This window comes from Trichoderma harzianum, assembly GCF_003025095.1.
Source record: "Trichoderma harzianum CBS 226.95 unplaced genomic scaffold M431scaffold_7, whole genome shotgun sequence".
Lineage (NCBI taxonomy): Eukaryota > Fungi > Ascomycota > Sordariomycetes > Hypocreales > Hypocreaceae > Trichoderma > Trichoderma harzianum.
Genome location: NW_020209255.1, coordinates 462,304 through 489,004, shown reverse-complemented (window position 1 = coordinate 489,004; position 26,701 = coordinate 462,304). Strand labels below are relative to the sequence as shown.

General features: G+C 49.8%; 10 protein-coding genes across 10 annotated transcripts; 4 read left to right on the top strand and 6 right to left on the bottom strand.

Annotated features, from left to right (window-relative positions):
- Positions 1-281: 281 nt before the first annotated feature.
- On the bottom strand, positions 282-1,616 carry M431DRAFT_5993 (hypothetical protein; the record flags this gene model as incomplete). The annotated part of the gene is made up of 2 exons (XM_024921552.1): positions 282-654; positions 715-1,616. The coding sequence occupies 2 exons, from the start codon at positions 1,614-1,616 to the stop codon at positions 282-284; spliced, it is 1,275 nt and encodes a 424-aa protein (XP_024773371.1).
- A 2,127-nt stretch (positions 1,617-3,743) lies between these two features.
- Positions 3,744-5,972, top strand: M431DRAFT_86944 (hypothetical protein; the record flags this gene model as incomplete). Its single annotated transcript, XM_024923741.1, has 3 exons — positions 3,744-4,015; positions 4,080-4,933; positions 4,990-5,972. The coding sequence occupies 3 exons, from the start codon at positions 3,744-3,746 to the stop codon at positions 5,970-5,972; spliced, it is 2,109 nt and encodes a 702-aa protein (XP_024773370.1).
- A 384-nt stretch (positions 5,973-6,356) lies between these two features.
- Positions 6,357-8,090, bottom strand: M431DRAFT_5991 (hypothetical protein; the record flags this gene model as incomplete). Its single annotated transcript, XM_024921551.1, has 3 exons — positions 6,357-7,382; positions 7,434-7,778; positions 7,845-8,090. 3 exons carry the CDS (start codon positions 8,088-8,090, stop codon positions 6,357-6,359), a joined length of 1,617 nt encoding a protein of 538 aa, XP_024773369.1.
- A 621-nt stretch (positions 8,091-8,711) lies between these two features.
- Positions 8,712-11,197, bottom strand: M431DRAFT_495656 (hypothetical protein; the record flags this gene model as incomplete). The annotated part of the gene is made up of 5 exons (XM_024917393.1): positions 8,712-9,301; positions 9,363-10,514; positions 10,580-10,760; positions 10,814-11,059; positions 11,114-11,197. 5 exons carry the CDS (start codon positions 11,195-11,197, stop codon positions 8,712-8,714), a joined length of 2,253 nt encoding a protein of 750 aa, XP_024773368.1.
- A 204-nt stretch (positions 11,198-11,401) lies between these two features.
- Positions 11,402-13,161, bottom strand: M431DRAFT_144331 (glycoside hydrolase family 39 protein). Its single transcript, XM_024912675.1, has 4 exons — positions 12,979-13,161; positions 12,822-12,923; positions 12,451-12,758; positions 11,402-12,374 (listed from the first exon to the last, which is right to left on the bottom strand). The coding sequence occupies exons 1-4, from the start codon at positions 13,129-13,131 to the stop codon at positions 11,570-11,572; spliced, it is 1,368 nt and encodes a 455-aa protein (XP_024773367.1). The 5' UTR covers positions 13,132-13,161; the 3' UTR covers positions 11,402-11,569.
- Positions 13,162-14,031: 870 nt separating this feature from the next.
- M431DRAFT_495654 (glycoside hydrolase family 127 protein) lies at positions 14,032-16,246 on the bottom strand (the record flags this gene model as incomplete). The annotated part of the gene is made up of 5 exons (XM_024917392.1): positions 14,032-14,514; positions 14,566-14,994; positions 15,044-15,368; positions 15,431-15,781; positions 15,840-16,246. 5 exons carry the CDS (start codon positions 16,244-16,246, stop codon positions 14,032-14,034), a joined length of 1,995 nt encoding a protein of 664 aa, XP_024773366.1.
- An 850-nt stretch (positions 16,247-17,096) lies between these two features.
- Positions 17,097-19,243, top strand: M431DRAFT_17182 (hypothetical protein). Its single transcript, XM_024913034.1, has 6 exons — positions 17,097-17,373; positions 17,447-17,746; positions 17,804-18,229; positions 18,284-18,746; positions 18,828-18,998; positions 19,071-19,243. The coding sequence occupies exons 1-6, from the start codon at positions 17,140-17,142 to the stop codon at positions 19,169-19,171; spliced, it is 1,695 nt and encodes a 564-aa protein (XP_024773365.1). The 5' UTR covers positions 17,097-17,139; the 3' UTR covers positions 19,172-19,243.
- Positions 19,244-19,325: 82 nt separating this feature from the next.
- M431DRAFT_508775 (hypothetical protein) lies at positions 19,326-22,825 on the bottom strand. The gene is made up of 5 exons (XM_024919163.1): positions 22,436-22,825; positions 20,977-22,324; positions 20,643-20,918; positions 20,443-20,587; positions 19,326-20,386 (listed from the first exon to the last, which is right to left on the bottom strand). The coding sequence occupies exons 1-5, from the start codon at positions 22,615-22,617 to the stop codon at positions 19,470-19,472; spliced, it is 2,868 nt and encodes a 955-aa protein (XP_024773364.1). The 5' UTR covers positions 22,618-22,825; the 3' UTR covers positions 19,326-19,469.
- A 1,105-nt stretch (positions 22,826-23,930) lies between these two features.
- On the top strand, positions 23,931-25,283 carry M431DRAFT_87496 (hypothetical protein; the record flags this gene model as incomplete). Its single annotated transcript, XM_024923803.1, has 2 exons — positions 23,931-23,971; positions 24,032-25,283. 2 exons carry the CDS (start codon positions 23,931-23,933, stop codon positions 25,281-25,283), a joined length of 1,293 nt encoding a protein of 430 aa, XP_024773363.1.
- Positions 25,284-26,015: 732 nt separating this feature from the next.
- Positions 26,016-26,472, top strand: M431DRAFT_86988 (hypothetical protein; the record flags this gene model as incomplete). The annotated part of the gene is made up of 2 exons (XM_024923747.1): positions 26,016-26,143; positions 26,196-26,472. The coding sequence occupies 2 exons, from the start codon at positions 26,016-26,018 to the stop codon at positions 26,470-26,472; spliced, it is 405 nt and encodes a 134-aa protein (XP_024773362.1).
- Between the last annotated feature and the right edge of the window lie 229 nt (positions 26,473-26,701).

Below are 26,701 nucleotides of genomic sequence, written 5' to 3'. Positions count from 1 at the left end.
TTTCCAAGCCAAACGTGATTAATTTGCGAAAGACAAGCAGAGATGAAGTATGAGTATGATATGTGGAGGTTTATGAGTGTCAATTCCCTTTTCTTCTTGTAGAGAGAAGGGAACGTCGTTTTGTGTAGAGAGGTATTTCTAGAAGGTATTTCGAGGGCGGTCTTCGGATTCAAACATTACAAAAACGGTATAACAAAGGTGGCAGCCGCTATGACAGCATATACAAATGGATTTTCATTTTCTCTTTTTTAGGGGGGGGTATCATTTCAGAGTCGAATTCCTCAAACCCACGGCCGGCCTCGAGACCGAGACTCGGATCTTGTCTGGGACCAGAAAGAGGCGCCGTCGCCATCGCCTCTTCTCCGTGGGTTATACGGCCTGTCATCTTCGGGTTCGGGATCCAGCGGCGGCGGAACGAAGCTTGGCTTTGGAGCAGGCTCCGTCAGAGGAATCTCGTCCGACGGCCTGCCGTATCCAGGATCGAGAGGCACAGCCAGACCAAGCTCGCCGAGCTGCGGGGCGGGTTGGCTTGGTCTTGGGGTAATCGGGGTCATTTCAGCTTCGTCGCCGTGAATGCCCCTTTCTTCCGTCAGGAGAGCGGTGTTGGGAGGATATGTACGGGGGTCAAAGTTGTCGTATTTTTCAGTGGACGGCCTGTTTATGGTTAGTGTCTTGGTATTTTTGTGAAACGCAATGGCGCATGTTATTTCTTACGTGATGTACTGGGTTGGCGTGGCTGTTCTCCTTTTGCGGAGGAAGTAGAAGATGAGGCCGGCAAGGAGAGCAAGACCGGCGAGACCACCGACCACGCCTCCGGCTATGGGTCCGGCCTTTGAACTGCCGCTGGAAGTCGGCGCGGCGGGATCAGGGGTTGAGGTGGAGGTGGACGTCGAGGTTCCGGTTGAGGCTGAGTCGCTTGAGGTGGCCGTGTCCGTCTCCGAGGTGTCGGATGTGCTCTTGGTCTTGGTCGCACGACTGGAGGTCTTGGAAGTAGACTCGGTCCCGGTCCGCGATCCAATCGTCGTCGGCTCGGAGAGAAGCGTGGGCGTTGCCGTCAGCTGGAAAGAGACGTGGCTAAAGTCCAGCGGCGAGCGACTAACCGCCGTGGTGGCCACCGTCGTCGCCAGATGCGAAAAGGCGCCGCACCCAAACTGGAAGAACCCCCCGTCGAAATGGTTCTGATAACACACGTCGGCGCCGGTGCAGGTGAAGACGTAAGGGTTGAGTTCCGTCTGCGGCGGGCTGTTGACGTCGACGCAGCCGGTGAAGATGCCCTCGGTGCAGGGCGCGCCGTCCGCGCAGCATCCGATGGCCTTGTTCTCGACGTCGACGGCGCAGTGCGATCCGGCGAGGCACGTGGCTGGGAAGTTTGGGTCGCCCCCTATAAAGCCACAGACGGTGTTGAAGTCCCGTTGCTGCAGCAGATGACGCTCCGGCATTGATCTGAGAAAAGGCGCTGGCGTTGGGGCGATGGGCCACGGCGCCACGTTGAGCTCGCGCATGGCGACTGTTTTTGTTTCTCGGGGCAGCGCATGGCTCGATGCGATCTGGAGGAGGGTCGAGGACACGGCGAGGGCTGTGAGAGTGGAGGATCGCGGCGGAGGGGCCACGATCATCTTGTTGGTGGTTGTTTGTCTATAACTAACTCTAGGCGCAAAATAGGAGAGAGTTTGACGGACAAAGGAAACAAAGCAACAAACCAGAGCTGCCTCAGGGAACTGGGGAAAATGACGTGCAAGAGGGAAGAGAAGCTGCAGATGAAAGGTGTTTGGCAGATTGCAGATTTGTGAACATGGAAGTCAAGGTCGCACTGGCGCTACTCGTGCTTTTTGCTCGGGTAGTGTGCCTTGTTCGTATTGACCCCTGCAAGGCCCAACTGGCATACATTAGTCGAGCAATGCGGCCAATGGAGGGTGCAGCGGGACGATTGAATCTTGCGTGGAGGGTGGGTTGATGGTATAAATAGGCATTGAGAGCTTATTTGCGGTAAAGTAAACAAACAGAGGGCGAGCATGTGAGTTGAGTGAGATGAGGCGAAGTGAGGTGAGGGAGTTGTGAATGAAATAGTGCTGTATGAATACACTGCGAATTACATTGTCTATTATGGGAGCGGAGCTTCTCAGTCTTTGAGGCGGCTGCATTGCTTGTTTCAGCGGCAACTTGCTTCAGGTCCGTCCCCTTGCGTCGCTACTGGAGGTCTAAAGAGCGTCAAATTTGAATTGTGCGGAATCAAAGTGACACAGACTCTCAAGGCCCATGCGCCATCATACAACTCAACGACACATGAACCCGTGGTGTTTTTCTTTTGTTTGTTCGCCTGAGTCAAGCCCCCCTGAATTCGCGGCTACCGATTGGTGGCCCTAATTGCATGTAGCAACGGCCCGGACTAGCTAGGCCAAGCTCAGTAGCTGGGGGCAACGCTCAATTAAGAGAGATCAATGGATGCATTGATTTTTGGGCGTTTGCGATATTACACGCTGGGTAGCGCGGGTATTTATTACAGAGTTGAGCGGGCGTTGAATCATGGCACCGCCTCATGGGCAATTACGCGTATCAATGCTGTTTAGTGCTAGAGATTGTGAGGGAGCAGCGCTGTGAACCCAGCTTGAGGTTTATTATAGCATGAAACGATAGAGAGTCTATGCCAAAATAAAACACTGCGTCGTGGCAACCATGAGCGTGAAACAGGTGCAAAGGCACTGGGAGAAGCGAAGCGTGGTGGCGACCAGACAGAGGCAAGGTAATTGAGGTTTTTGTAATGTCTCCGGTACCCGGACTCCGGTCTCAGAGTAATCTGGAGGTGCCGTATCTCGAGATGCTGTCAAGTGTCTGGAACACTGCCTCTCCGAGCCGAGACCACAAAATCAGCTTTGATCCACCAGCAACGTCCAAAGGCTGCTTTTTATCCTCCCTGCTGCAACTTGGGTACTATTACGGACTAAGGCAATTACGATTCCCATCTTGTATGCACTGTAGTGAGATCGATGTGAGTCTCCAAGATGACGTATAGCTATAGAGTGGTGGAGTTGCTGCATCAACCCCAATTCGAGAGCTAGATCTGACAATTGATTCGCTTTTCGATTTCCAGCACCATCAATTCCCAGAAAATAAAACCAAATACGATAAAATCAAAAAGAAGGTGCTACAGGGGTTGTTGGCTGAAACGGCACCAATGGATGTCCGGTAGCATGGCGGCTGCAGCTCTTCTCATTGGCATGTGCGAGTGGGCGATGCGGCACTTGACCTCATGTTTTAGGGGACCAGCGACCCGTAATAGCGGCTCTAGCAGCAGGTGCTGCATGAGAGTACTTGTGAGATACCTCAAGCAGCTTGGAAGGGAAGGCACAGTTGGGGTTGTACAGGCAGCAAAATAGCGCAGTGATGCTCTGTTTGTTGACCAGCAGCACCGCGTAGAGCAAAGTACTCTCTTCGTACCACAACGCCGCTGCAATCGACAGTCACCTGCGCCACGCACAGGCCACGCCGCGCTAGATTGACGTCGCTAAGATCAATTGATTGTAGCTTCCCCATCCATCTCGACAGCTCCATCCATTATCACGTCTCAACCTCGTGTGGCTCTTGCTCCCCTCTTGAGCTTCTTTTCCTTGTTTTTGGGGCTCTCTCTGCTCTCATCACCTCTCTTGGCATCATCATCATCGTCTTCTTTGTCCTATTTTGTTCTTTTTGGCGAGATTTTGGAGATTGCCACTCGCCTCAGCACAGCACAGCACAGCACAGCAAAGATGCCCATCCGCGTCAAGCTCAAGAAACCGCCGCCTGTCCGCGAGGGCAGTCCCTTCTCCGCCCGCTTTGATTACATCGAGCCCCCTTACATCGGCCCGGACGACTCATTCCGCCTCGTCGTCAAGAAGCTGGGCCAGTACATCACCGAGGCCATCGAGCTGCCCAGCAGCTTTGAGCAGCTGCGCACCACGTCGGCCGGCACATCGCTGCGCCTCTTGGTTGACCATCTGGCCGATACCTGCGTCAACCCGGCCATCGTCAATGCTCTTTTGTAGGTTCTCTTGACGCCCAATTCCGGCCCTCTTGTGCTTGCTTGACTTATCACCCACTGCTAGGGCGCTCAAATGGCACTATGCTTCGGATCGTGACAACCAGGGCGTCGGCGAAGCTCGCTCTAATGCCTGTGAGATTGTAGCCTGGAGATTCCTGACCCACCACTCGGAGCGCGAGGCTGTGACCTTTTGCCTCTACGAGATCCCTGACCATAAGAAGGTAAAGGCCCAACAGCAACAGCAACAGCAGCAGGAGCCTGATCGCCTCATCGGATCGGATCCCGAAGCTGGCGAGGGCACTCCCTTGATTCCTCGCGTGCTGGCTTCTTTTGACGGCTCAGATGCTCATCTCCCTGCGGGAAGTTCGTCCAAGAAGATACAGCTTCTGTCGTCTCTTTCCCGCTTGACTAATCTTAGCATGGATGACGAGAATGACGGAGGTGATGATGATGATGACCCAACCGCCGCTTTTGAAGGTCTAAATGCTCTTGAGATTGCTGCTATTGCCGACGCCAAGAGATTTCTTAGCCAGCACGTCGTGCAGAAGATCATCGTGGGCATATGGAATGGCGATATTGTTTTTTGGGATTCCATGTCGATCAATTCGACCAAGCACCCCCATTTCTATAACCCATTCACGTCGGATCCCTATTCCCGACTCCGTGTACCCAAATATCTCAAATGCTGGGAAGTCTTGTTCTTTGTTGTCTTCATGTGCTTGTATTACTCTGTCCTCATTGTGCGGGACGAAAGCCGCCTGACTGGCCCCGAAATCGCCTTGTTCTTCTGGTTGGCTGCCTTCTTTTACGATGAATTGAGTGAATGGATTGATGCCGGAGCCATCTTTTACGCAACGGACATCTGGAATTTGTTTGACATGATTATGATCCTCATTGGCACCATCTTTGCTGTATTAAGTGAGTGTCGTCTCTCTTGCTCACAGAAGAAACACCGAATGCTAATCGCGACCAAGGAATTATCGGTATCATGCGTCAAGATTTGCGCCTAAATGACCTGGCATTTGATGTGCTGGCCTTGGAGGCTCTCTTCATGATCCCCCGTATTTGCTCCATCCTAAGTCTGAGCCCCTACTGGGGTACGCTTATTCCCTGCCTTAAGGAGATGGGCAAGGACTTTATCAAGTTCATGGTGCTTGTCATTGTTGTTTACCTTGGCTTCCTGACCACCTTTTCCCTCGTGGGCAGAGACATCTTTAGCTTTGGCAAGATGACGGGCATCTTGACCAAGATATTTTATGGTTCGAGCTATGTGGGATTCGAGATCATGGACCAGATTGATCCCATCTTTGGACCTCCCTTGATGATCATCTTCATCACGTTGTCATCGTTCCTTCTCATGGGCTCGCTCACCGGTATGCTCTCCAACAGCTTTTCTCGCGTCATCACCCACGCCAAGGAGGAGTACCTCTACGTGTACAGTGTGTACGTGCTGGAGGCCTCAACCAGCAACCGCTTGACACACTTTTACCCCCCTTTCAACCTTGTTTCCTTGGTTCTGTTCCGTCCATGGCGATACATTTTCCCGAGGTCCCACAAATACCGCGCAGGTAGGATCTGGCTTCTCAAGGTGACCCACGCGCCCATTGTGGGCGTCATCAAACTCTACGAGTATCTCAAGTACAAGGGCGATGACGATGACGAGTTCCGCGGCTTCAAGGGCCCAAAGGAGCCTAAGGGGAGACGCCGTAGGTCGGAGGCTGGTAGACCCTCATCTGCTGCTGGCCGCCCCCCAATTGCAACGCTTAGATCTGCGATGAAATTGCGCCCGTCTAGCCGAAATCGCGAGGAGGACGATGTCGATGCGCCCTCGCCAGTTGAGGCTCAGCTTATGGAACTGCAGCAGAAGATTGACCAGCTGACATCGATTGTCGTATCGATGAGGGAGAGCCAGATGGTGAATGACAAGATCGAAACCGGTAATAACAACAGTGTCTGAGTATTAATCATTGACCGGCGAACATCAAATACGACATGAAAGAATGGGTGTATACATTGATGAAGATGAAATAGTGTCAGGGATCGGCCGTGCATACGATATTTATTATATGCCCAAAAGTCTACAACCACCTAAGAATCGAACCCCCCCCCCAATATTTGTATGGGGTCCATTTCCGCGAACTTTCACCCCCTATAGTCCTAGAAAGATGATGATGACTTATATGAATAAAATTATTCACACTTGTTTTCCGCCCGCTGCCTTTTGCGTGATGGTTCATGTCGGTACACGCTCAAGAGAAACTACGGATGCTTCTTTAATATTTTTCTTAGTTCTTCAGCCATGTATGCTTTGCCATTAACCTTGATCTTTGTAATTTTCTATTTACATCTGCGTGTAGCTTTGCAGACTATTCCAAAGATTACACCTCGCAATCTGATCAAATGGCACAGGCTCCATGGCAGTATTGTTGGTCTGCAGTCTGATGCGTTGCCCCGTGCCTTGGCCCCAAGGATCCCAGTTTGGAGCTGAATGATACTTTGCCGTGTTTGGATTCAACTTTGTCACAAAGCTCAAGAAGTAGTGCATGGTGACGGGGACGATGGCAGCGTTGGTCGTGTAGTAGGACGCCGCTGCTGAGTCTGAGTATCCCGGTCCAAACACTGCGCTCGTTTCGAACGTGTGAGGGACGCCGAGGCCGTTGGCGACGTTGTCCGGGTCCAGGACGTTGTAGTGATAGTTCCAGACGCGGCGAGGGTTGAAGAATCTGGCTACAGAGGCGGCGACGGTGTTTCCGGGACAGGTGAATGTGGATTCTCCGTAGGCGGCTTCTGCGGAGGGGAAGTATGCTGCGTGTTTGGGGAGGGGGGGTTCGAGGGGGTATGCGCGGATGATGCTTTTTAGTTGGGAGTCTTGGAGGTAGGGGTAGTTGTTTTTGAGGAATGTCGAGACTTGGGAGGGGTTTGTGGCGTTGAAGGCGAAGTATGTGCCTTCGTTGGTGTCGTCGCCGACGAGGACTGGGACGCGGATGAAGTTGCCGCGCTCGAAGTGATTGTAGAGGTGGTCTGTGATGAGATCTCCGTCGATGACGGGGAGCCAATACCACAAGGGTAGAGGATTGTCGCTCGCTGCTCCGATGAAGGGCGCGTTGGGGGCGGCGTCTAAGAGGGCTTGGGTGTCTAGATCGCGGAGACAGTTGAGGGAGGAGCAGTTTGCGTTGGCGAGGAGCTGGTGGTACTGGAACTCCATGTCTGCGACGGCGCGGAGGGTTGGCCAGAAGGGAGACTCGGGGATTGCGCCGACGAAGAGCTGGGTGTCCTTTTTGGCGGCGTAGGCTGTGAGGTGGTGCGTTACGGAGCCGGCGCCGGCGGAGGCGCCTTGGATGACGACGTGTTTTGGGTTGCCGCCGAACTTGGTTTGTTAGTTTGTCTGAATATTGTTGAAGGTGAAAGGTCTAGATACCTTTTTGATATTCTTCTGTACCCAGTGGAGGAGCTTTCTCTGGTCGAGCAGGCCTGCGTTGAGATCTCCATCCTTCCTCACATGTTCACTGGCGAGGAAGCCGAGAGCGCCTACACGGTAGTTGAAGTTGACGAAGACGAGGCCGTCGCCGGACTGCTTGATGACTTCGGTGCCGTTGTAGTTGGAGTTTGAGTTTTGGGCGTAGCCGCCGCCCTGGATGTACACCCAGACGGGGAGGTTGGAGTTGAGAGTTGCGCTGGAGGGTTTGAAGACGTTGACGAAGAGGCAGTCTTCGGCGTTGTTTGCGTCTGCTGTTTGGCCGACGGCTACGCAGATTGGGCCGAACTGTTTTTGAGGGTTAGTTTAAGATAATTGATGTGATGTTTGTGAGAGTGAGGTGGTTTGACAGACCTTGGAGGCATCTTGGACAGACTTCTCGGGAGTTGGATCTTGGGGTGCGCGGAATCTGAGGTTGCCGAGGGGAGCTTGGGCGAATCTCATGCCTAGGAATTGATCTACTCCGGCATCGAGCCTGACGCCACGGTATTTGGCGTATCCTAGGTCGACGATGGGGGAAGATCGCTGGTCAATTGCAGCGCCATGGGCGATTGGCAGCAGGCAAGCGAGTTCTAAGAGGAGTTTCTTAGATGAAACCATGATTGCTGTTATTTGATATCGTGAGAGCTATGGGCTCTGGTCACATCACGAAGAAGAATGCCAACTTCACGGCGTCGGCGGATTTTAATTTGTCAAGTTGCCTTTTATAGCCAACCCCGGACTATGCAAAGATGGACCGACATTCGCATGCATGAAGCTACCCCTCACTTTTACAAACCGGCAATCCGTTCTGCGTATTCGATGCGACATTGCATCTGGGTATCACCGACCCTTTAGCTTGGAGTTCGTCCGGCTGTTTTGACTGGCTCCCCACACTTGCAGATCGTCCCGGCTGCATGGCTAGTGGTGCTGGAGGGGGTTCCCGATAGGGCCGGGTGAAAGGCATCTGCGAGGTCCTTTGTTCAATATCCGACGGAATGGCCGGCGAGATTGATCGTGTGATTTCATGTTCGTTGTTTAGAGTGCCGACGTAGGACAGATTAGTTATTCTTGCAGGGAAAAGTTGCCATAGATGGCGGTTTTGGCGGGGTTCGTATTCTGGGGTGAAGTGTGCGATTCTGGCTTGATTTCTAATGCTTAATGATATTTCAGATCCTGCGTTTGACACGTAATGCTTCTTATGTTATAGATCTTTGACTCATATGAATAATGGCTTTAAAATTATGCTGTATAAGCGGGCGGGTGTTCCATCCTCTCAAACTCCTGCATGGACAAATCGTAACCCAAGTGCCTCTTCAGCAGCTCATGAGTCACAAACCTTTCTGGCGTATTCCCTTGTGCATCAACAAAAGACACGTGTGGGTTGACTTCGCTTATTCTTTGCAACTCATTTGCGTGCCTATGGTGGTGAGGGCAGCCGTCCACTCCGACCAAGAATATGGTGACGTGAACCCATGAGAGACCCAGCAAATCAAGTTCAAACTCGTCCATGTCTTGGGCCTCTCCATCTAGCAGCAAGAGGACCCTTAGAATGGGCGTCTCCGGGCCCGCTTGCCAGCCGTATACCGGGTGGTAGGTCGCTGATGCTGAGTGTTGTTGAAAATGGAGCTCTTTCACCTTTTGCCACCCCGTCATGACGCGTGTGCCGCCTCCGAATCTGACTGTTCCCCAAACCTTTTCGAAATTTTGGTGGTTTAGAATGCCAATATATTCTGCATGGTTGGCAAATGTGGTTAGCTGGTAACCCTGAAAGTTGTGATCGTGGTTGGCAAGGGCGTCTGTGAATCGGCGGATGATGGCTTTGGCAGTATCTGAAACAGAATGAACATGGTTAGCAATTGCCAGCTTGTTGAACGAGATGGAATACGTTACCTCTATTTTTGGGTTGAGTAGATCGAGTGTATCCTGTTATGAGATACTCGTCGTATAGTGGCCGCATTGGCTCAAAGTCCATCGAGCCAGATACGTCTACCAATATCACGCTATTGTCTGACGCAGTCTCTGGACCATCATAGGGTCGAAATGGCGGAGGCATAACTTGTTTAGAATAGCCTTCAGAAGTATGCTGTAGGTGGCAAGTGTCGTCTGCCGCAAAATACGCTGGGGGTGGCTCTACGGCAGATGCCATCCTTCGTCGGGCCATGTCGAGTGCGGAGATCATGTCGGGCTTTAGCCTCTGGCTGGCCCCGGCTCTGTGATTCAATACCCAGTATAGTCTCTCTTCTGCTGTATCGTCGTAGCCCCTCCAGGCTGGTGTAATGCCTCTCCACCCGGCACTTGCGTCAACCGTGAACTTGAGTGGGTTGGATATCTGGTTCGCCCACGCCACAGGAATGGGCTCAAAGTAGCCTGCCTGCAGCATATGAAGATATTGAATGGGTTTGAATTGACGGGTTTGGGCGATTGTATTAGCCATCCCAACGTTGTTTTGGTAGGCGGCCACGATCTGTCGCCACTCGGCGTCTGGCCATCTGCTATTTTCCTCCTGTATAATCTCGTCACGTAATTGTCTGCATTGGCCCAGCGCCGCTTCTAGCTTAATGGCTGCTTTCTCTTCGGCAGACTTGATTGAAAAGGCCTTCTTTAGCGTTACGAATCTTGATGGTTTGCTAGATGAAGATGCTTCGCCGTTGCTATTGGCCGTTGCACTCGCTGAGCTTTGTTCTCCCCTTTTCTCGGACTTGTCGTAGGCTAGTCCTTCATCCCCCTTTTTTGTTGATGTTGAAGAAGCTTCGCTGGCTAAGATTGACCGTGAAATATCAGGATTCTCAAGGTCCCAAATATTCATCCTTGGCTCCCTTGCATCGATGGCAGACTGGGCCTCCCCGTTGAGCTGTGCATTCAAGCTAATAGTCTGATGAACTGAAAGACTGTAATATCTGGCTATGGGACGCGCCATACCTATACCCATACCTATATAGCTCGAACTAAAGTTGCCATACGGCGAGGTGACGCGCATTTTATACGGATTCTTGGAATAGTAACCAAACGTTGTTTGGTAGCAGTCATGATATGACTTTTCACCTACAAATCTGTCAGTCGAGCCGATGAGCAGTCGAGGGCCCCTGAGAGCATCTGGCGTCTCTTACCCGGGTACATGACGGCTTCTGACCACATTTTCTGCACGCCAAGTCGTCGTACCTTTAGACCCATGTATTGGTGAATGTCACACCCACAGAGGAAGCCGTCCACATCATGCTCTGGCTCGATGTCACTATTGAATATGCGGTGTGCTAGTTGCACCTTCTGGAGAATATTTTGCATTTCTTGCTGTGACTTCATGAGACTGGAGTTCAGAAGGTTAGGGAGGAGCACACGCAAACCTCATCTCTGGCACGTATCCTCGCTGCCTCAATCACTTTGTTCGTGTGTGTCCGTAGATATTGATGGACGGTGTGTCCTCCGCCGTTGTTGGACAAACTATGTGATGGCGCATGGTACGCCGGAGGCGCTTCGTCGACTGAGCCAGGGACGACATTGGCTTGTTTGAGAGACCTGGTTTCGGGTTGTGAATATTTCCCCGGGTTATCGAGGTATTCCTCCACCGCTTCGTCTATGCTCGCCGCGCCCTTGCCACGGAATTAGCAGCTGTGATTTGCTGACCTCGAAATGTGAGCAGTTACCTCTAAAAAGACCCACGCCTTGCCCTCGTCGGCATCTGGAACGCAGGAGATGAACTTGGCTATCGCGTCTTCGGAAGGCACCATGGTGTAACAAGGAGTAACTGTGGAATTTGGACCAGAAGCTCTAGCAAGATACTAGATTGAAAGAACATTCAAGCAGTCTAAATATGCGCGACTTGGATGCAGTTGCGCAATCATTCAGTATCGTGGCTGGACGGCTAAATCGGCACGCCAGCCACTTGCGTAAGTTTCGGCTGTCGGAAGGATTTGGATTTATATCTTTACTAACGCGCTTAACGCAATCTATTTTTAGCTATATAAACTACCAAGTAAGTGTGATGAACCGGGTTTCTATAGTAATAATAGCTTTAGTACAAGCGTTCAGATCCATCAGATTTCCTTGACACTTAGTCAATTCCAACACCTACACCGGACGCAAATATATCAGCCAAAGAGTTAGTAAGCAAATTCAAAAGCAAAGGCAGTATCCGTAGTAACCTGGTTAACAGGAAACGTCACGGATCCATCAGAGTACGGGTGGGAATACCATCCCAGGTCGATTGGGCTATCAACTTCGGCCCACTGCTGGTACTGCTCAACTGCAGGAAATCCATAAGTGTGAATATCCAAACTGCCGCTGGCTGCAAGGCCAAGGGAGGTCAGATTATCTAGAGTTAATTCCCAGGTCCCAGTCTTGACACGTACACCCACAAGGACGCGTGCGAGGCCCCGGTTAGCTGTAGCATAGACATCCAGTGCAAGATCTGAAGACGGCGTGGTCCCATACCGACTTCCAGTCATGTTGAGGTTATAATATTTGTAAACCTGATAGTCGCCAACAGGGAAATAGCTCGTGGAGGTTGCGCTGTAATTGCTCAGGGAGTCAGGCTTGCCAATGAGACTGGCCATGAAATCATGAAGTTGATAACCGCTGAGCCAGTTACCTCGCAGGCCGAAAGCATTGATTCTTTCAAGCTGAGCAATCCACCAGGCGGATCCAGAGGGAACCTGTTCTTTGAAGACTCCATACTCATTAATATTGATAGTGCGAGTAGGGAGGTTGTATTCTTCAAGATAACCAAGCAAACCAGCGTGGGCAGACAGCAAATCGCCGCCTCCGCCTTCCATGTGCCATGCATATTGGTCTGGAATGCTACCGTTGCGGGAAATGTAAGAGCACCAATTCGCAAACCAACTATTATTAAGGGGTTCGCCAGCACTTGCAGGGCCAGATAGGAGCACTTTGGTTCCAAATTCAGCACTGCCACGGGAGAGAATTATATTAGCACTTTCAAGTTGCATCAAATCGGTCTCAGATATGTTTTCCATTGACTCACCGGAATTTGTAATACGTGCGTCCCCACATCTCCAAGTACTGTTCTTGTGTACGCGCCCAGAATCCAGCGCCATCTGGCTCATTCCAAATGTCAACAATTATATCCTTGGTCATGCCATTGGCTGTCATATCGGAGAAGAGAGTAGCGAGATAGGAATCCCAGCTTGTCCAATCTCCGTCATCTCCAGGATACGGTGCTGATGAGTTTTGTGTTCCATCTGCTCCCCAAAGGTCATGGATGAGAAACACAAACTGGCCTCCATGTTTGAGGGTGGTTTGGTAATTAGATAGTGCTGACTTGAACCGATTCTACCCAACCTTGGGGTTAATATAATAGCCATTTCGTTACTTTTACCATGCATATGCTCATACCTTATAGTTGGTCAAGCCCCAGATCCATCCGAGTGCGGGAGCAGGCAGTTGAGCTCCACCGGCTCGTTCATATCGCCAACCAATGTCTCTGAAAAACTCATCCTATTCCGGAGTTGACAAACAGCCTCTTCATAACGATAAACCGAGCTCAACTTACTGGAATCTGGTTCCCGTTTTCAGGGAGACCGTATAAAGTTCCTGAAGCGAGGTGCTCTGGAGCTCCAGTATTATTGGCAAAGTTCACCACCGCTGCAGTTGTCGCGAGGGTTTCAGTGATGAACACCGAGAATAGAAAAGCAGCTAGGTGCATTTTATAGAGCAACAGTGAATTCGATTGAGCACAATACTTTCTAGGTGGAAGAAGAAAGCAGTTGAAGGTACTCGCATGGTTAGAATTTATACGGCTAGCAGAGCTTGCTCGCCAGATCGCTCTTCTGACGCATCTGCTTGGGTTATTCTGCCGGTAGCCTCCTGAATAGGCAATGGATAAAAAATCATTGTAACGATCCTTGAGCTAATCGATGCTGAGGGGCTTGGATCTGGGGTAAGCAAAGCTTGCTAACGGGAGAAGGGGGGGCGGTGGATACGGTTTCTTACAACTTCTCCGGCTCCGGGGAAGTGTCTGCACGGCGCGTTCAAGTCCTCTTAAGAATTGAGATAGAAGCGCTCCAATACGGACGCAGCCCAGCACTCGCGGTTTGGTTGGGACGACTACTGGGTCTAACTATGGCGCACGGCAAAAGTAATGAAGCCGGCATTAGTTGTGATAGTACAGATGCAACTCCACCCCCACCGGAGCTATGGTAATGGAGGTCGGTTGACGACAAAAGTGCGGAGAAGCTCCAAGCTTCCGGGTCCTGCATCTTACGATGCCAAACTCATTATCTCAATTCAGCATTCCGTTAGTATTATTGGAGCGGTTACGAGATTCTGTGGATTTAAACCAAATGCCAATAAAGAAGACACGCTGCATGGATAATCACTTATCTGGTACAGGAGATTGTCCACATGTCTATGCCTCTAATTTCTATCTATGTAGCTAAGGTCTATAAAATAGACAACTTTGGTTAAAATTCACTTAGTATCTTAATTGAAGATTGCGAGATATGGTAAATAGACTAGATAGCTAGGTCTGTTCGATACTACCTATCATTCTATGGTACCCGACTACTTCCAGAGGTGTCCCGAACCGTTCGCGTGATTCAAAACTTCAATGTTTTCTGCGGATACCTACTCTCATATGGCCCTTCCCCCCGCGGTTGTCACGAAGGCAGTACGGAATAAACTTTAGTTGTTGAACAGCTGGCCTTTCCTTCACAGTCGCTTTGCCGAGGGGAACGAGGGGACCAAGAGACTCCTCTACTCTAAGGAATGCCGAATTATGTGCAGTCAAAGTAACGCATGGCTCTCCAAGTTCAGGGTCAGACGCCACTTCCTCAGAGATATTCCCAGCAGGATCCAAGACAAGGCTCTTGAAATGGTCTTCTACCCATGAGTTATCAAAGTCTTCGAGACAATATATGAGTGGGCCTCTGGCAAGCGCTACGATGTCTTGGTTCGTGTATGGATGAGGTGTAATGAACCGTGGCTTGAGGGGAATATCAAGTTCAAACGTATTGTGTCTCTTGAGCCAATCCGGAGAAAGGGTCAGATATCCTTTCTCAAGTACAGATTCAGGCGTGCTTGGCGAAAGCTATATTTTCTCGTTAAATACTTGACCAATGTTGGCCTGGGGTCAGCTTACCTTCCAGTCTGTCGCCCAACCTGGGATCCTTAGTTTGATAGTAGTCGCCACCTCTGAAGCATTTCGGATAGCAAAGTTGATTTTACCATCCCACGGCCAATTGGACTTTTGCTCTAGTTCCACGGTAGTATCGCCAGTGGGAATCTTGATGATTGCCGAAGAGTACATGTGCACGGCAACTTCAACCGATTTACTCTTTTCGTCAGCTTTCTGAGACCACAAGTAACCTCCGATGTAGCCTAGAAGCCGGGCCATATTTGGAGGGCAGCAAGCACATGTAAACCACTCCGCGCGTTTCGACAGATCCGTGTCCGTAGATGCTAGCTGGTTAACATAAGTAAACTGCTTTCCATTCACTGACATACCAGTCAGCACAGCATTGTAGAAGCATAGTTCCATCACATCTGCAAACTTCGCATCCAAATCCAGCTAGTCCCGGTCAGTATTTGCGTGGCAAGATGTTGGCCAATTTACCTACTTGAAGCATTCGCTCGGCAAGCATCATGACGCCAATTCCGGCACACGTCTCAGCATAGCATCCACCCTCATCGGTACCAGACGGCAGAAAATAGTCGATTCCGAACCCTTCCCATTGTTTCATCGCGCCAATTCCTCCCGTTAGATACATTTTCTTGTCCACCATGTTGGTCCATAGGCGGGCCAGCGCATTCCGTAGGGCACCCGTGTTACCCGTATTGTCAATCCGGACAAGGTCAGCTACGGCTGTCAGAAGATACATTGCTCGCACACTGTGCCCCTCGATTGTTTCTTGTTCGATAATCGGCTTATGGGCTTGTTGATACCTGATCTTGATTTCAGCAACTTGCGGTTTTGTGAAAAAAAAAAAAAGGGCAGGTCATCTCACCAGAAACTTCTTTCTTCTGTCCAATAGGCGGGGCGTTCGTGCTCGCCCTCTCCCCGGAGTTCTGCTTCCACGTCGTAATAATGACGACCGTCTTGTCCGTGCGGGTTTCCACGCTCCTCGATAAAATACTGCGCCAACGCTCGATGTCGAGGATCTTTCGTCTTGTCAAAAAGACGGAGGAGAGCAAGCTCAATCTCTGGATGACCGGGATAGCCATGCTTCTGATCTGGGCCCGGGCCAAAGGTCTTGTACAATAAGTCGACGTATTCGAGGATTGGTTGTAGCAACAAGTCGTTTCCGTAGTAATCTTGGTGCGCGAGCGCAGCTTCGATCAAATGTCCCGCATTGTATCTTGGCTCGCCATTAGTTATTTTCTACCCCAGGTTGGGAAGGCGTTGGGAAACGTTACAACTCGTGAAGATCCCTCAGATTGGTGAATCGCCCCTTGGGATCAACGACCGTAAAATGGATATTCAGATATCCATCCTCCTGCTGAGCAGATCTGATCATTTCGACCAGCTCTTTGACAGCCGCATCAATCTCGGCATTGTATTTCCAGCTTAGGAAATAGCAAGCCCCTTCTATCCACTTGGCAACATCAGAGTCCCAAAATAAATGATTTGGTACAGGCCACACATTCGGCTTGTCGGAGTACGAAGGGTGCCAGTTCAACTTGAAAGCGTCATATCGACCCGTTTCCTTCAAGACAGTTAATTGGTACAGTAATGTATTCGCATACACAGCTTGTCGCCTTCGAGATATAAACGATGGCGACGAAAAGGTCGTGCTGACGAACGCTTTCTGTGGATACGCCATGTCTCAATTAATTGTGTGATTTGTTCAGCGAATCATGCTCTGACCGTCAAACGATGTTCCGCCAGGACATCCAGTCGCTCAAAAAGCACGACCTCGTATCTATTTAACCCGACAGCTTTCTTCTGCAAGGGACACATAATACCAGCATGGTGGGCATTTGTCCACCCCACCGGTGTGGCAAGCGACCCTCTCCATTCCTGGCTGCCGTGAGGGGTGTGCTGTGAGGGCTTCCAATCAGAATCTACGCTCAAGGAAGATGCTGAGGCGCCGGTTGAGGGCAGAACCGAAGTCGACTTTTACAGATATGGCTATATTGTTATTATGTGCTATCGAGTTGCTAGGGACCATTGTACTTGGACAGGCATGAGAGGAGCCTCCACGGAACATCGCATCGGCGGCATTATGCCATGTACCGTGTCCCGCAACACCCTGTTCTGGTTCTCTTCATTCGAGGCTTTGATTGCCAGCTTCGAGCATACATCAATCGTAATCGTTCGTTGATGGCTGGCTTGCTAAGAGAACAGAGAGCGAGAGAGTGGGCGGGCTTGTCAGGCAGCTGAATCTTACAGTCCTTGTAGCCTGCAGCTGGACAGAATATTTTCAGAGGACCGCTGGACAACAGCCCACCGGTGGCCTGCCCCCACACATGCCGGGTGCCCCAAGCCTTTCCCCAGCTTTTCCCCAGATCTCCCCCACCGGGACTCTGCATATGCGACCCTTCCACATGGTGCATTCCAAATTCGCGTTGACCTCAGAGATAGTATTACAGGGATTCGAGAAGTATATGTATATTATGGAGAATATTACCATCTTCCCCACGTTCCAATCGCCTCTTCATTAAGAGAGAACAGAGCGGTTGAGTCCCAGTTCCAGCTACGTGCACTGAAAAAAGTATGGCATCGGGAAACGATCTGAAGATGGAGTCGGTCGTTCCCACCGAGGAGGAGCTCAAAGGCTTTGACCTCAACAACCCCGAGATTGTCCAGCTCATCCATCACGCACAGCAGAGCGACGCCGCGGATCGTCTGTTGACGATTCGTGAGGCTCTGAGCAAGTACAAACGAGCCGTGTTCTGGGCCATGTTTCTGTCTACCAGCTTGATCATGGAAGGATACGACTTAGTTATTGTGAGTAGCATTTTCGAATCGCTTGTCTTACCGTTCAAGCTTAGGAAAGGTTCCGCTGACATCCAGAACCTAGATTACCTCTTTCTACGGCCAGACTCAGTTTCAGGACCGGTTTGGTCAGGTTGATGCTTCTACGGGGAAAAAGTACATCTCCGCCCCCTGGCAGTCTGGCCTGTCCAACTCGTCGCTTGTCGGTCAGCTGGCCGGTCTAATAGTCAACGCATACGCTCAAGATCGCTTCGGATGCCGAGCGACCATGATGGCTTTCATGGCATGGATGGCAGTGATGATTTTCATTCCTGTGTTTGCACCCTCCTTGCCCGTTCTGGCTTGGGGAGAGGCGATGTGTGGTGTTTCATGGGGTGTTTTCCAAGTATGTCTCAATTTTGCCTCTAGAAAGGTGTATCCTAGCTGATGCAACCGTTGCCAGACTCTTTCCACAACATATGCTTCCGAAGTCGTTCCCACCGTACTGAGACCATACGTTACTGCATACGTCTGTATGTGCTGGGGAGCAGGTATTCTGCTCTCCTCAGGTGTCGTCCGAGCCGTGGCAGGTCTCAGTGGCAACATCGCCTGGCGACTGCCTTTCGCCCTTCAATGGGTCTGGCCAATCCCGCTCTTTATAGGCGCCTACCTTGCTCCCGAATCTCCATGGAATGCCGTTCGAAGAGATAAAGTCGAAGAAGCAAGAAAAGCACTCAAGCGTCTCCGTACCCCATCCCCAGAAAGCGACTTCGAGGTCGAAGCCACACTGGCCTACATCCAGCACACCACAGCCATCGAAAAGGCAGAGACTGCCTCGGCAAGCTTCATCGAGTGTTTTCAAGGAACGAATCTTCGCCGTACTGAAATTGTAAGCCATCACGCCCTCATGTTTTGCAACATAAAGCTGACGTCTTACACGTAGAACTGCGTTGTTTGGGCGGCACAAATCCTCTGTGGTAACGCTATCCTGGGCTACTCCGTTGTCTTCCTCGAAGCCGCAGGCTTTTCCGAACTTCAAGCATTCGACCTCAACATCTCGCTGTCTGCTTGTTACATCGTTGGTGGCATCATCTGCTGGTTCATGTTCCCGCACGTGGGCCGAGCAACTATCTACATGGGCGGTTTGGCGCTGATGTTCTGCTGCCTCATCGCCATCGGTGGCCTCGGTTTCACCTCAGGCAAGGGCGCTGAGATGGCCATTGGTATCTTGTTGGTCTTTTCGACGCTGATCAACATGATCACAGTCGGTCCTGCTTGCTATCCCATTGTGGCAGAAACGCCATCTGGACGCCTGAGGTACAAGACTATTGTCATTGGCCGTTTCGTGTATAACCTAACGGGTATTTTCAACAATTCCGTGACCCCCCGCATGATTGCTGCGACCTGTAAGACTTGTCATTTTCTTCCATCCCGGTAAATTCTGTGTAAAACATTGTTTCACTTTGGCTAACACACCTTGATGATAGCCTGGAACTGGGGAGCCAAAGCTGGTCTTTTCTATGCAGGCACAAATCTTCTCTGCAACATCTGGTGCTGGTTCCGCCTTCCCGAGACCAAGGACCGCACATTTGGTGAGATTGATCTGCTGTTCGACAACCACGTTCCCGCGAGGAAGTTCAAGTATACCAAAGTTAATCGTAAGCCTTTTTTTCCACCCATGGCATCACTTCTTATGAGAAAGATCCCGAGTCCTAACGTAGAAACTACAGAATTTGCCCACCAAAGCGAGTATCGCGAAAAGGCAGATATTATTAGTGATGCTGAGCACATTGAGGTGGAGGAGGGTCCTTGTCCCCTAGTTACCGAGTAGAGTTTCGAGTTCGAACTTAGAACTCATCGTAGCAGGTGTGAGAAAGGGATTCAATTTCAGATTGCGATATCGGGGTAATTATTGTTGTTTATCCGTATCATTATGATCTGTTTATCAAATTAGAAATACGTAAATTGAGTCACAGTCTACAGAACTCGTGTTTTGCTACTATACTCTGGAAGGACCAGTGAGAGAATACAATTCTTACATCGTCGATTAACTTCAATCAATGATGAGGGGTGTGTGTATGCTCCAGTCAATGTAGCATGCATTTCTAAACTTCCAATGATATGTTCTGTTAGCAGATCTCTATAAGAAGTGTCAAAGTCCGGACAATCCAATGACTATATCCCCAACATTTTAAATCCATAAGCAGCTTTCTGCCCTCCAGTAGCACACGACTAGGACCCTTTGGGCTGCATAGATCTCCAACGCCCGTGACATTTGCACGAATAGACCCTCCTCTTTTCACAAATAACTGCACAAGCTCATCATCAGCAGGCCTATCCAATTGCATGGAGGTGGGAAATGGAGATCCGGCATCTTCATCACTCTGGGGAGAATGGGAATCCTCTATTGGCCTAGATGTGTGGGGAGCAAATGTGCCGTAAGCCCACATTGCAAGGGTAGCAAGAAACACAGCTGACGGTTCGTAGAAGCCATCTACTGAATAACGACGAACATGCCAAAACGAGACTCCAGCATGGATCATAGCGAGCCTCGCCTTATATTGATCTTCCATGGCCCATCGTCGTATATGGGTTCTTGCTTCAGTAATTTGTTCATCACTCTCTGGTTCCCGTTCCCTGGTCATTAAAAGAGCCAATTGTACTATATGTCGGAATGGTGTGAGTAAAACTACTCGAGCAAGGTGAAGATGAAGGACCGTTGGATGTTCCATCCCACCTGCGGCACCAATGACACTGTTTGCGTGCCAGTGGAGAACATCGAGGCAGTCACAAGCGGAATTCCTCCATCGGGAATATGTCTGAATTTCCGGAAGCCAGACAGGACTCGACATCTCTTTGGACTTGATGGCTTGCTGTTCCGCGGCAGGACTCCAAAGGGTAAGTGGCTGTTTGAAGTAGGCTTCTACTTCCCAAGTTCGCCGAAAAAGAGCGTGGATGCAAAGAATTCGACTGAATTCGCCCGTTGAAGACTGGAGTCGTTTCTCGACGTACAAGATCTGAATGACTTCATGCAATGATGGATTCTCTGAGTTTTCAAAGTTATATTTGATTCAACTTCAACTTGGGGCGGGGGGGACTCACTTGTTGAGACGCTGTAGAGCTGCCGCCAATCGAGAGCCGTGCCTGCTTCCCACAGAACCTCTTGACATGGTACAGGAACTCTGGCATCTTCCAAAGATAGAAGAGGGCGCACCTGGAATTGAAATGCCCACATACAATCTAGCAGCTGAGATATTTATATTTAGTCCAAGAAAAATCGAAAAAGGGATGCTGAAACATACCCATATGGTGTAGCCAGTTCTTCGGCGGCTCTCCGCACAACACCACGCCTTCCAGTCGGAGGTTGCTTGGTCGACTGTATGGCTTCTCAGTAATTGGTCTTCTTGCTCTGTATAGTTGACCCATTCTGTCTCACAGAATGCAACCAAGTCGATCCTGGAGGCCTTGGCCCGCTCAATCAACTGCTGAGCTCCGCAGTACATCATTCCGATACAGCTTAGCAATCTCACTTGCGTAAAGACAAGTCTCTCAATACTTGCATCATGGCCTGTTTCCAACTAAAGGATTTATTGCTGTCAGAGTCTGATGATCGGGGAATGTTACAAGCAAACTCACAACCATGTTTATAGCACGTCGCAGAAACTCATGCATGGCCACGACAAGAACTTGGACATGTTCAATTTTAGCATAGTGACTTCCAATTGCAGCCATTGCCAGTACGAGTAGCCAGTGAGAGCTCAAGGGATTGAAAGTCGCTGGATGGATAAATGGCAGAGTAGGCTGGAAATGTTCGGTATAGAGGCGAACAAATAAACCCACTGACTCTAGTGATGGAAAGTCAGCAGATTGAAAAGGAGGAAAGTACGATGATATTATACACGTTTGATTAAAAGCATGTAATATATCCCTGTAGATCTCTATAGGAATCTGCTGATTCCCCGATGATGAGATATTGGCACCGTCGTGAGCTCCGTATTCACAGCCGGGGAATCCGTATTTGTTATAGATAGTTTCCGGTCCATCAGCGTCGGTGAGCTGGGCATAGGTAACTGGGGATTGATGAGCAGATTGATGTAATGCTTTGCGTATACGAGGCAGTCGTGCGCCATCTCCGTCGACATAGTAGTAACCGACCCCTTTGCTATTGGAATTCTCCGGGGCGATGATCCCTTGGTCATTACTGAAAGGAGATGTATTTTCATTCACATTTAACGCCGCGCTACCAATATCAGGGCCGCTCATTGATCGGTCTTGGGATATTTGCGCAGGGCCAGCGTAGCTACCTGTAGCTTGCGGCGGTGATTGCCCAGAGTTGAAATCGAAATCCGGAATCCAGTTGTCAGGAAGCCAATTGATAGACGACAGACGGTTATGACGCCAAAATCTGGGTTCTGATCGCCTTGAAACTTGTGTGGTATTATTCGCCATGCTTGGTTGCGAAGCTGGCTCCCCTGAGGACCAGGTTTGTTGAGCTTCAGAGCCTGCCCCTTGCTGAAATTCCAGCAACGAATCTCTCAGAAAGGGCCGGGGAGGTAGATTAGCGGGCATATCAGGTGATTGACCCAGTATATTATCATGAGAGCAAAGAGATGTTCGAGGTTGTGCTACACTCTGTGGACTGCGCCCCACGGATTGAAAACCTGTCGTCTCCATGATGGTCGCAGTCATGACAGTTCGATTGGAGTCGAAACTGCGCTGGGAAACAAATGGGTTGAGCTCCTCATGGCTTCCACCCGCATTCGTAGGTGAATGGGACATGTGAGGCCATGATTCTGACGATTCTTTAGAGTTGGTGATGGCTGGATAATTGCAATTGATTGACCTCTTTTCACAAGCAGCACACGGATTATCGCCACTGCACCTTCTACGCGCTTTTGCACAGGCAAGGCAAGCCCGGGCACCCCTACGGAATGCGCTCCTCTTTGGTTCTTTGTGAAGCCGTTCATGGCGCCGTAAAGCATCGCTGTCCGAGAATTGAAGTCAGCCGATGTGTTTCCAGAAGCATGGGCCTGGTTCGGATGAAGAGAGTGGGAGAAGTCAAGACAGAAAATCATGCCATCTACATAGTACAGACCCCCTGTAAAAGCCTTTCTGGCAGTAATCGCACTTGAGAGAACGTTTATCCGAGTGGCTCCTTGAATGGCGAGTCAAATGTTCAACTCGTCCAAACGTTTGTTGGCAGACTGGGCATCGGTGCCTTTTCTGCTCAGCATTCATGTTCTCTCGGCGACTGGTTTCAGCGGTGGCGGCACTCATGGTCGCTTCTCGTGATTGGTGTGTAAGGTATGTAGGTGTAGTGCTGCGGAACAGCTTCAACCTGGACTTGCGATTTCATCCGTGAAGGGTTGGGTTCATTGAAGAGTTGGAACTGATATCTTCAAGTTGCTGTAATAGGTAACCCCACAAATACAGATATCGCCCTCGTGTATATGTATTTTGCTACGAATAAATGCCAGAAGACACCACAGACGATAGTGGTTTGAAAACATCAAATGGTACGGATAGGAGCATTGATGTTCCCAAAGGTGCGGGGGGGGTGCTTTTACGCTAGGGATCAAATGGTGCTGGATGCTCACGTGCATGTGATTTCCTTAGCACAGTGCAGTCATCCAGGGGCAGTTAGTGGCGCGCAGCTGCAAACCTCAGTGGATAAACCGGTCCAAGAGAACATGAACCGCTTGTGTCAATCGGACAGCTCGATCAAATAATCCGAGTTCCTGACTTTCTCCAAGATGCAATTATTTAGACCAAACTCTGAGGGTATAAACTTTGGGACACGGGCTTCAATAATCGCGTCAATGAGCGTTCTTTGGGTCGCTGTCCCTGCAAAAATAGTTACATGTAATAAAACAACAGCATCCTGCCTTACAACGGGCGTTCCGAATTGACTCTAGTGACGAGGAATCGACACGCATCACCACAACACCTTGGGGAAATGTGGCATTTGATTCGTTTCTTGTAATCGCAGTAACCTAAAAGCCGCCGCGTACAAGGACCTTGGTGCAGCTAATCCAAGACTTGAAGTGGACGTAGCCACTTTACGCGTTTGAAAGGATCCGAGTTGTGAGACATTGAGTGAATGAGGCGTTGGCATGCGGACACTCGTCGGAATTGGTGCCTTGTGTGACTGTATTTTCTTCCAAATCTCATGCTTGATACTGCATCAAGCGTGGCATAGTGTGGATGGTCTGTAACTTTATGAAGCTGGGGACACAATGAGTTACAAGTTGGCTAAGTCATATTGTGTAACTGTTCAATATTAACTGCTCAATTTACCATCATAATTATATGTCGTGTATGACAATGTTACATACCACCCGTGTCCGCGGCCATGCTTACGAACGTGGGCAGAAATTTGAACATGTCTCACCTTGTCTCACATCGCTCGCTCCTATTGTCTGCATGAATGATATAAGAGGAACTCGCCGTGCCAGTCAATCGGTTCAATATGATAAGGTTGTACAACCCAAACTTGGCAGTGGTTTGAGTCGCTTAAGAGGCTCTCTCCCGCTGCTTGTTCTCTGTCGTTACTCCATGCGCCAACCAGAGACAGAGCCATCATATTCGCCATGGTTCATCTTTACTACTGGCTGGCAGCCTCTCTCGCCGTGTCGGCCTCAAATCTACATTCCATCAATAGACATCGCCTCCAATCCATCCCGCCTCCAAGTAAGGATCCGTTCTATGCCGTGCCTGGAAATATAGACGCATTTGCTCCTGGCGACATAATAAAGCATAGGGAACCGCCTTCGCGGATTTCTGCTTATGGATGGACCCCGACCCATGTGCAGAAAGCCTATCAGATTCTATATCGGACGACAGATAGCCGGAAGAATCCTACTGCGGCTGTTTTGACGGCCCTCATACCTCCCGACGCAGACTACAACAAGGTGGTATCCTTACAAATGGCCGAGGATTCTGCTACAATTGATTGCGGTCCATCGTATACGATGCTCCTTTCAGCGCAACAAAATCCACTGCTCATTTCCAATATCACTCAGCTTCAGTTGTTAGTCGCAGAGGCGGCGCTCGCTAAGAATTGGATCGTCATTGTACCGGATCACGAGGGACCAAAAGGGTCATTTACGGCAAGCAAAATGACAGGCCATGCAATTCTCGACGGCATTCGAGCTACGTTGCAGTCAAACCACATTACGGGAATTGGATCAAATCCGAAGATAGGGCTTTGGGGATACTCTGGAGGAGGAGCTGCCACTCAAATAGCAGTGGAGATGCAAGAGCATTATGCACCTGAATTGGAGATTGCCGGTGCCGCCATGGGAGGACTCTCGAGCTTGAGGAATGCGAGTGGCATCTTCAGCATCAACAAGGGGCCGAGTGCGGCACTCATACCAGCGGCGCTGCTTGGGCTGGCCAGTCAGCATCCAGAGCTGCAGAAATCGATTGATCAGTCTCTGAAACCCGAGTTTCGAGAGTATTTCTACACCCCACTGCACCAGTGTCTGCAGGCGAGCACGATGCTGTTTTCGTACCAAGATATTCTGGGCATGTTTCGCAATGAGTCGATACCAGGATTGACGGCAGAGCTTATAAAGGCGTGGAACGAAGAGAGTCAAGACGGGGCATCCAAGATTAAAGCTCCGCTATACGTGTACCAGAGTGTCGTTGATCACCTCTCCTCTATTCAAGGTATAGACGCTTTGGTGCGCGACTATTGCAATCAGGGTTTCAACGTACATTACGAGAGAGCTAACTCGCCAAACTTGAGTCACGTCAAGTATGGTATTCTCGGGGTTCCGGGAGCGGTGTCGTGGTTGCAGGATCGGCTTGATGGGAAAGAGGCCAGCCGTGGATGCTTGTATCATACGGATACGACTTCAACTTTGGATCCGAATATGGCTGCTTTGTATCCTAGGAATATTTCTGACGCTTTATATGGAATTGTTAGCTCTAGTATATAGTCGAAAGTAAAGTTGTATTTGCTGTCTCATGGTTTGACGATTGTCGCGATTGCGGTGTGGAGATGTGGTCAGTAAGAGCTTATTTTTCTCACCTACGCTCCTTCCTGTCAAACCATTGCGCATGGAGGCAAAGCTCAAGAGAATAGAGCTCTACGTGCTTCGTTATTGTTGCATTGAAGTGAGTGGATTCTGATATGGCATAACGTGCATGGGAGGAGGCTGATCCAAGCATAACGGGTTGATGCGTTATGTTAATCTGCGGACGTGAATCTCGCGATTTTTGTTCCACAATGACATCTCCGCTTTCCCTCCACTGGTGGATGAATGAGCGGAATGGCTATTGAGTGGTACTGCATAACGTGAATCTAAGCCATGGCCGTTATCCCACGGCCGTTATGTCGTGAGAAAATTCACGCGCGGAGTTCCGCAGGCGGCGCAGGTCTGTGATGACATCGTTTTGTCAGCACTGTATCGCCGAAACGTTGCGGCGGAATTCCGATTATGTATTATGGATCAAGAAGTGAATGCACATGCTGATAGTCGCGGCCCGCACAAGAAGACAAACAAATACTATTGTCGAGTTATGCCACGTCGGAGACCCGTCATGCGCTCGCTTGATGGGTATATATGTAGTCAAATAGATTGGCTCAATAGAAACAGATCCATTTCAGTTCCCCTCAGCAATTGGCCTACTAAATTCCATACAAAGTTCATTCCAATAAATCTCCAACCATGGCATATAAGACGACAGAGTTTGGCGATTATGTTGATCAAATACTCGTCAAAGCCTTCTTCCAGCCCGACGATGAGCTATCCCTGAGGACTGTTGAGGAGTATTTTGCTTCTGATTTCGAGGCTAAGTAGGTTCTCTTTCACGACCTAAGTCTTATTTTCCATCTCTAACGATGATAGTATCAACGGCGGTCCCATTCCGGGCGATGCTTACAAGGCAGCCATCATCTCCTCCCGTGCCAAATCGATCTTCAAGGTCGTCAAGGTTGAAGAGATTCTTGCTAGTCATGATGCAGACAAGGCAAAAGGAGGATCAGTGGCTCACCGCACTGTGTTTTCGGTTACTGACAAAGAAACTGGCGTCGAGAAGCAAGAGTCCACTCTGACGATTATTACTTGCGCTGAACAGAACGGAAAGGTGGTTCTCAAGTCATTGACTGAAGTGTTCCATGAATAAGGTAGATTAATGTACTATTAGTCTGTTTCTTATAGGATCAATAGATAATGGCAATTTAGATTAAACAGATGCAATTATTACTATCTAACATGAGATTCCCTGCTGAGGATATGCCCAAGACAAGATTGTTTCTGATATCTCCGAGACTAAACAAAAGCTTCCCTCATTCCACTGCCTAATTTTCTGAAAGCTACAATGAGCGGCATGTAGTGAGAGCAAATCAGCTCTC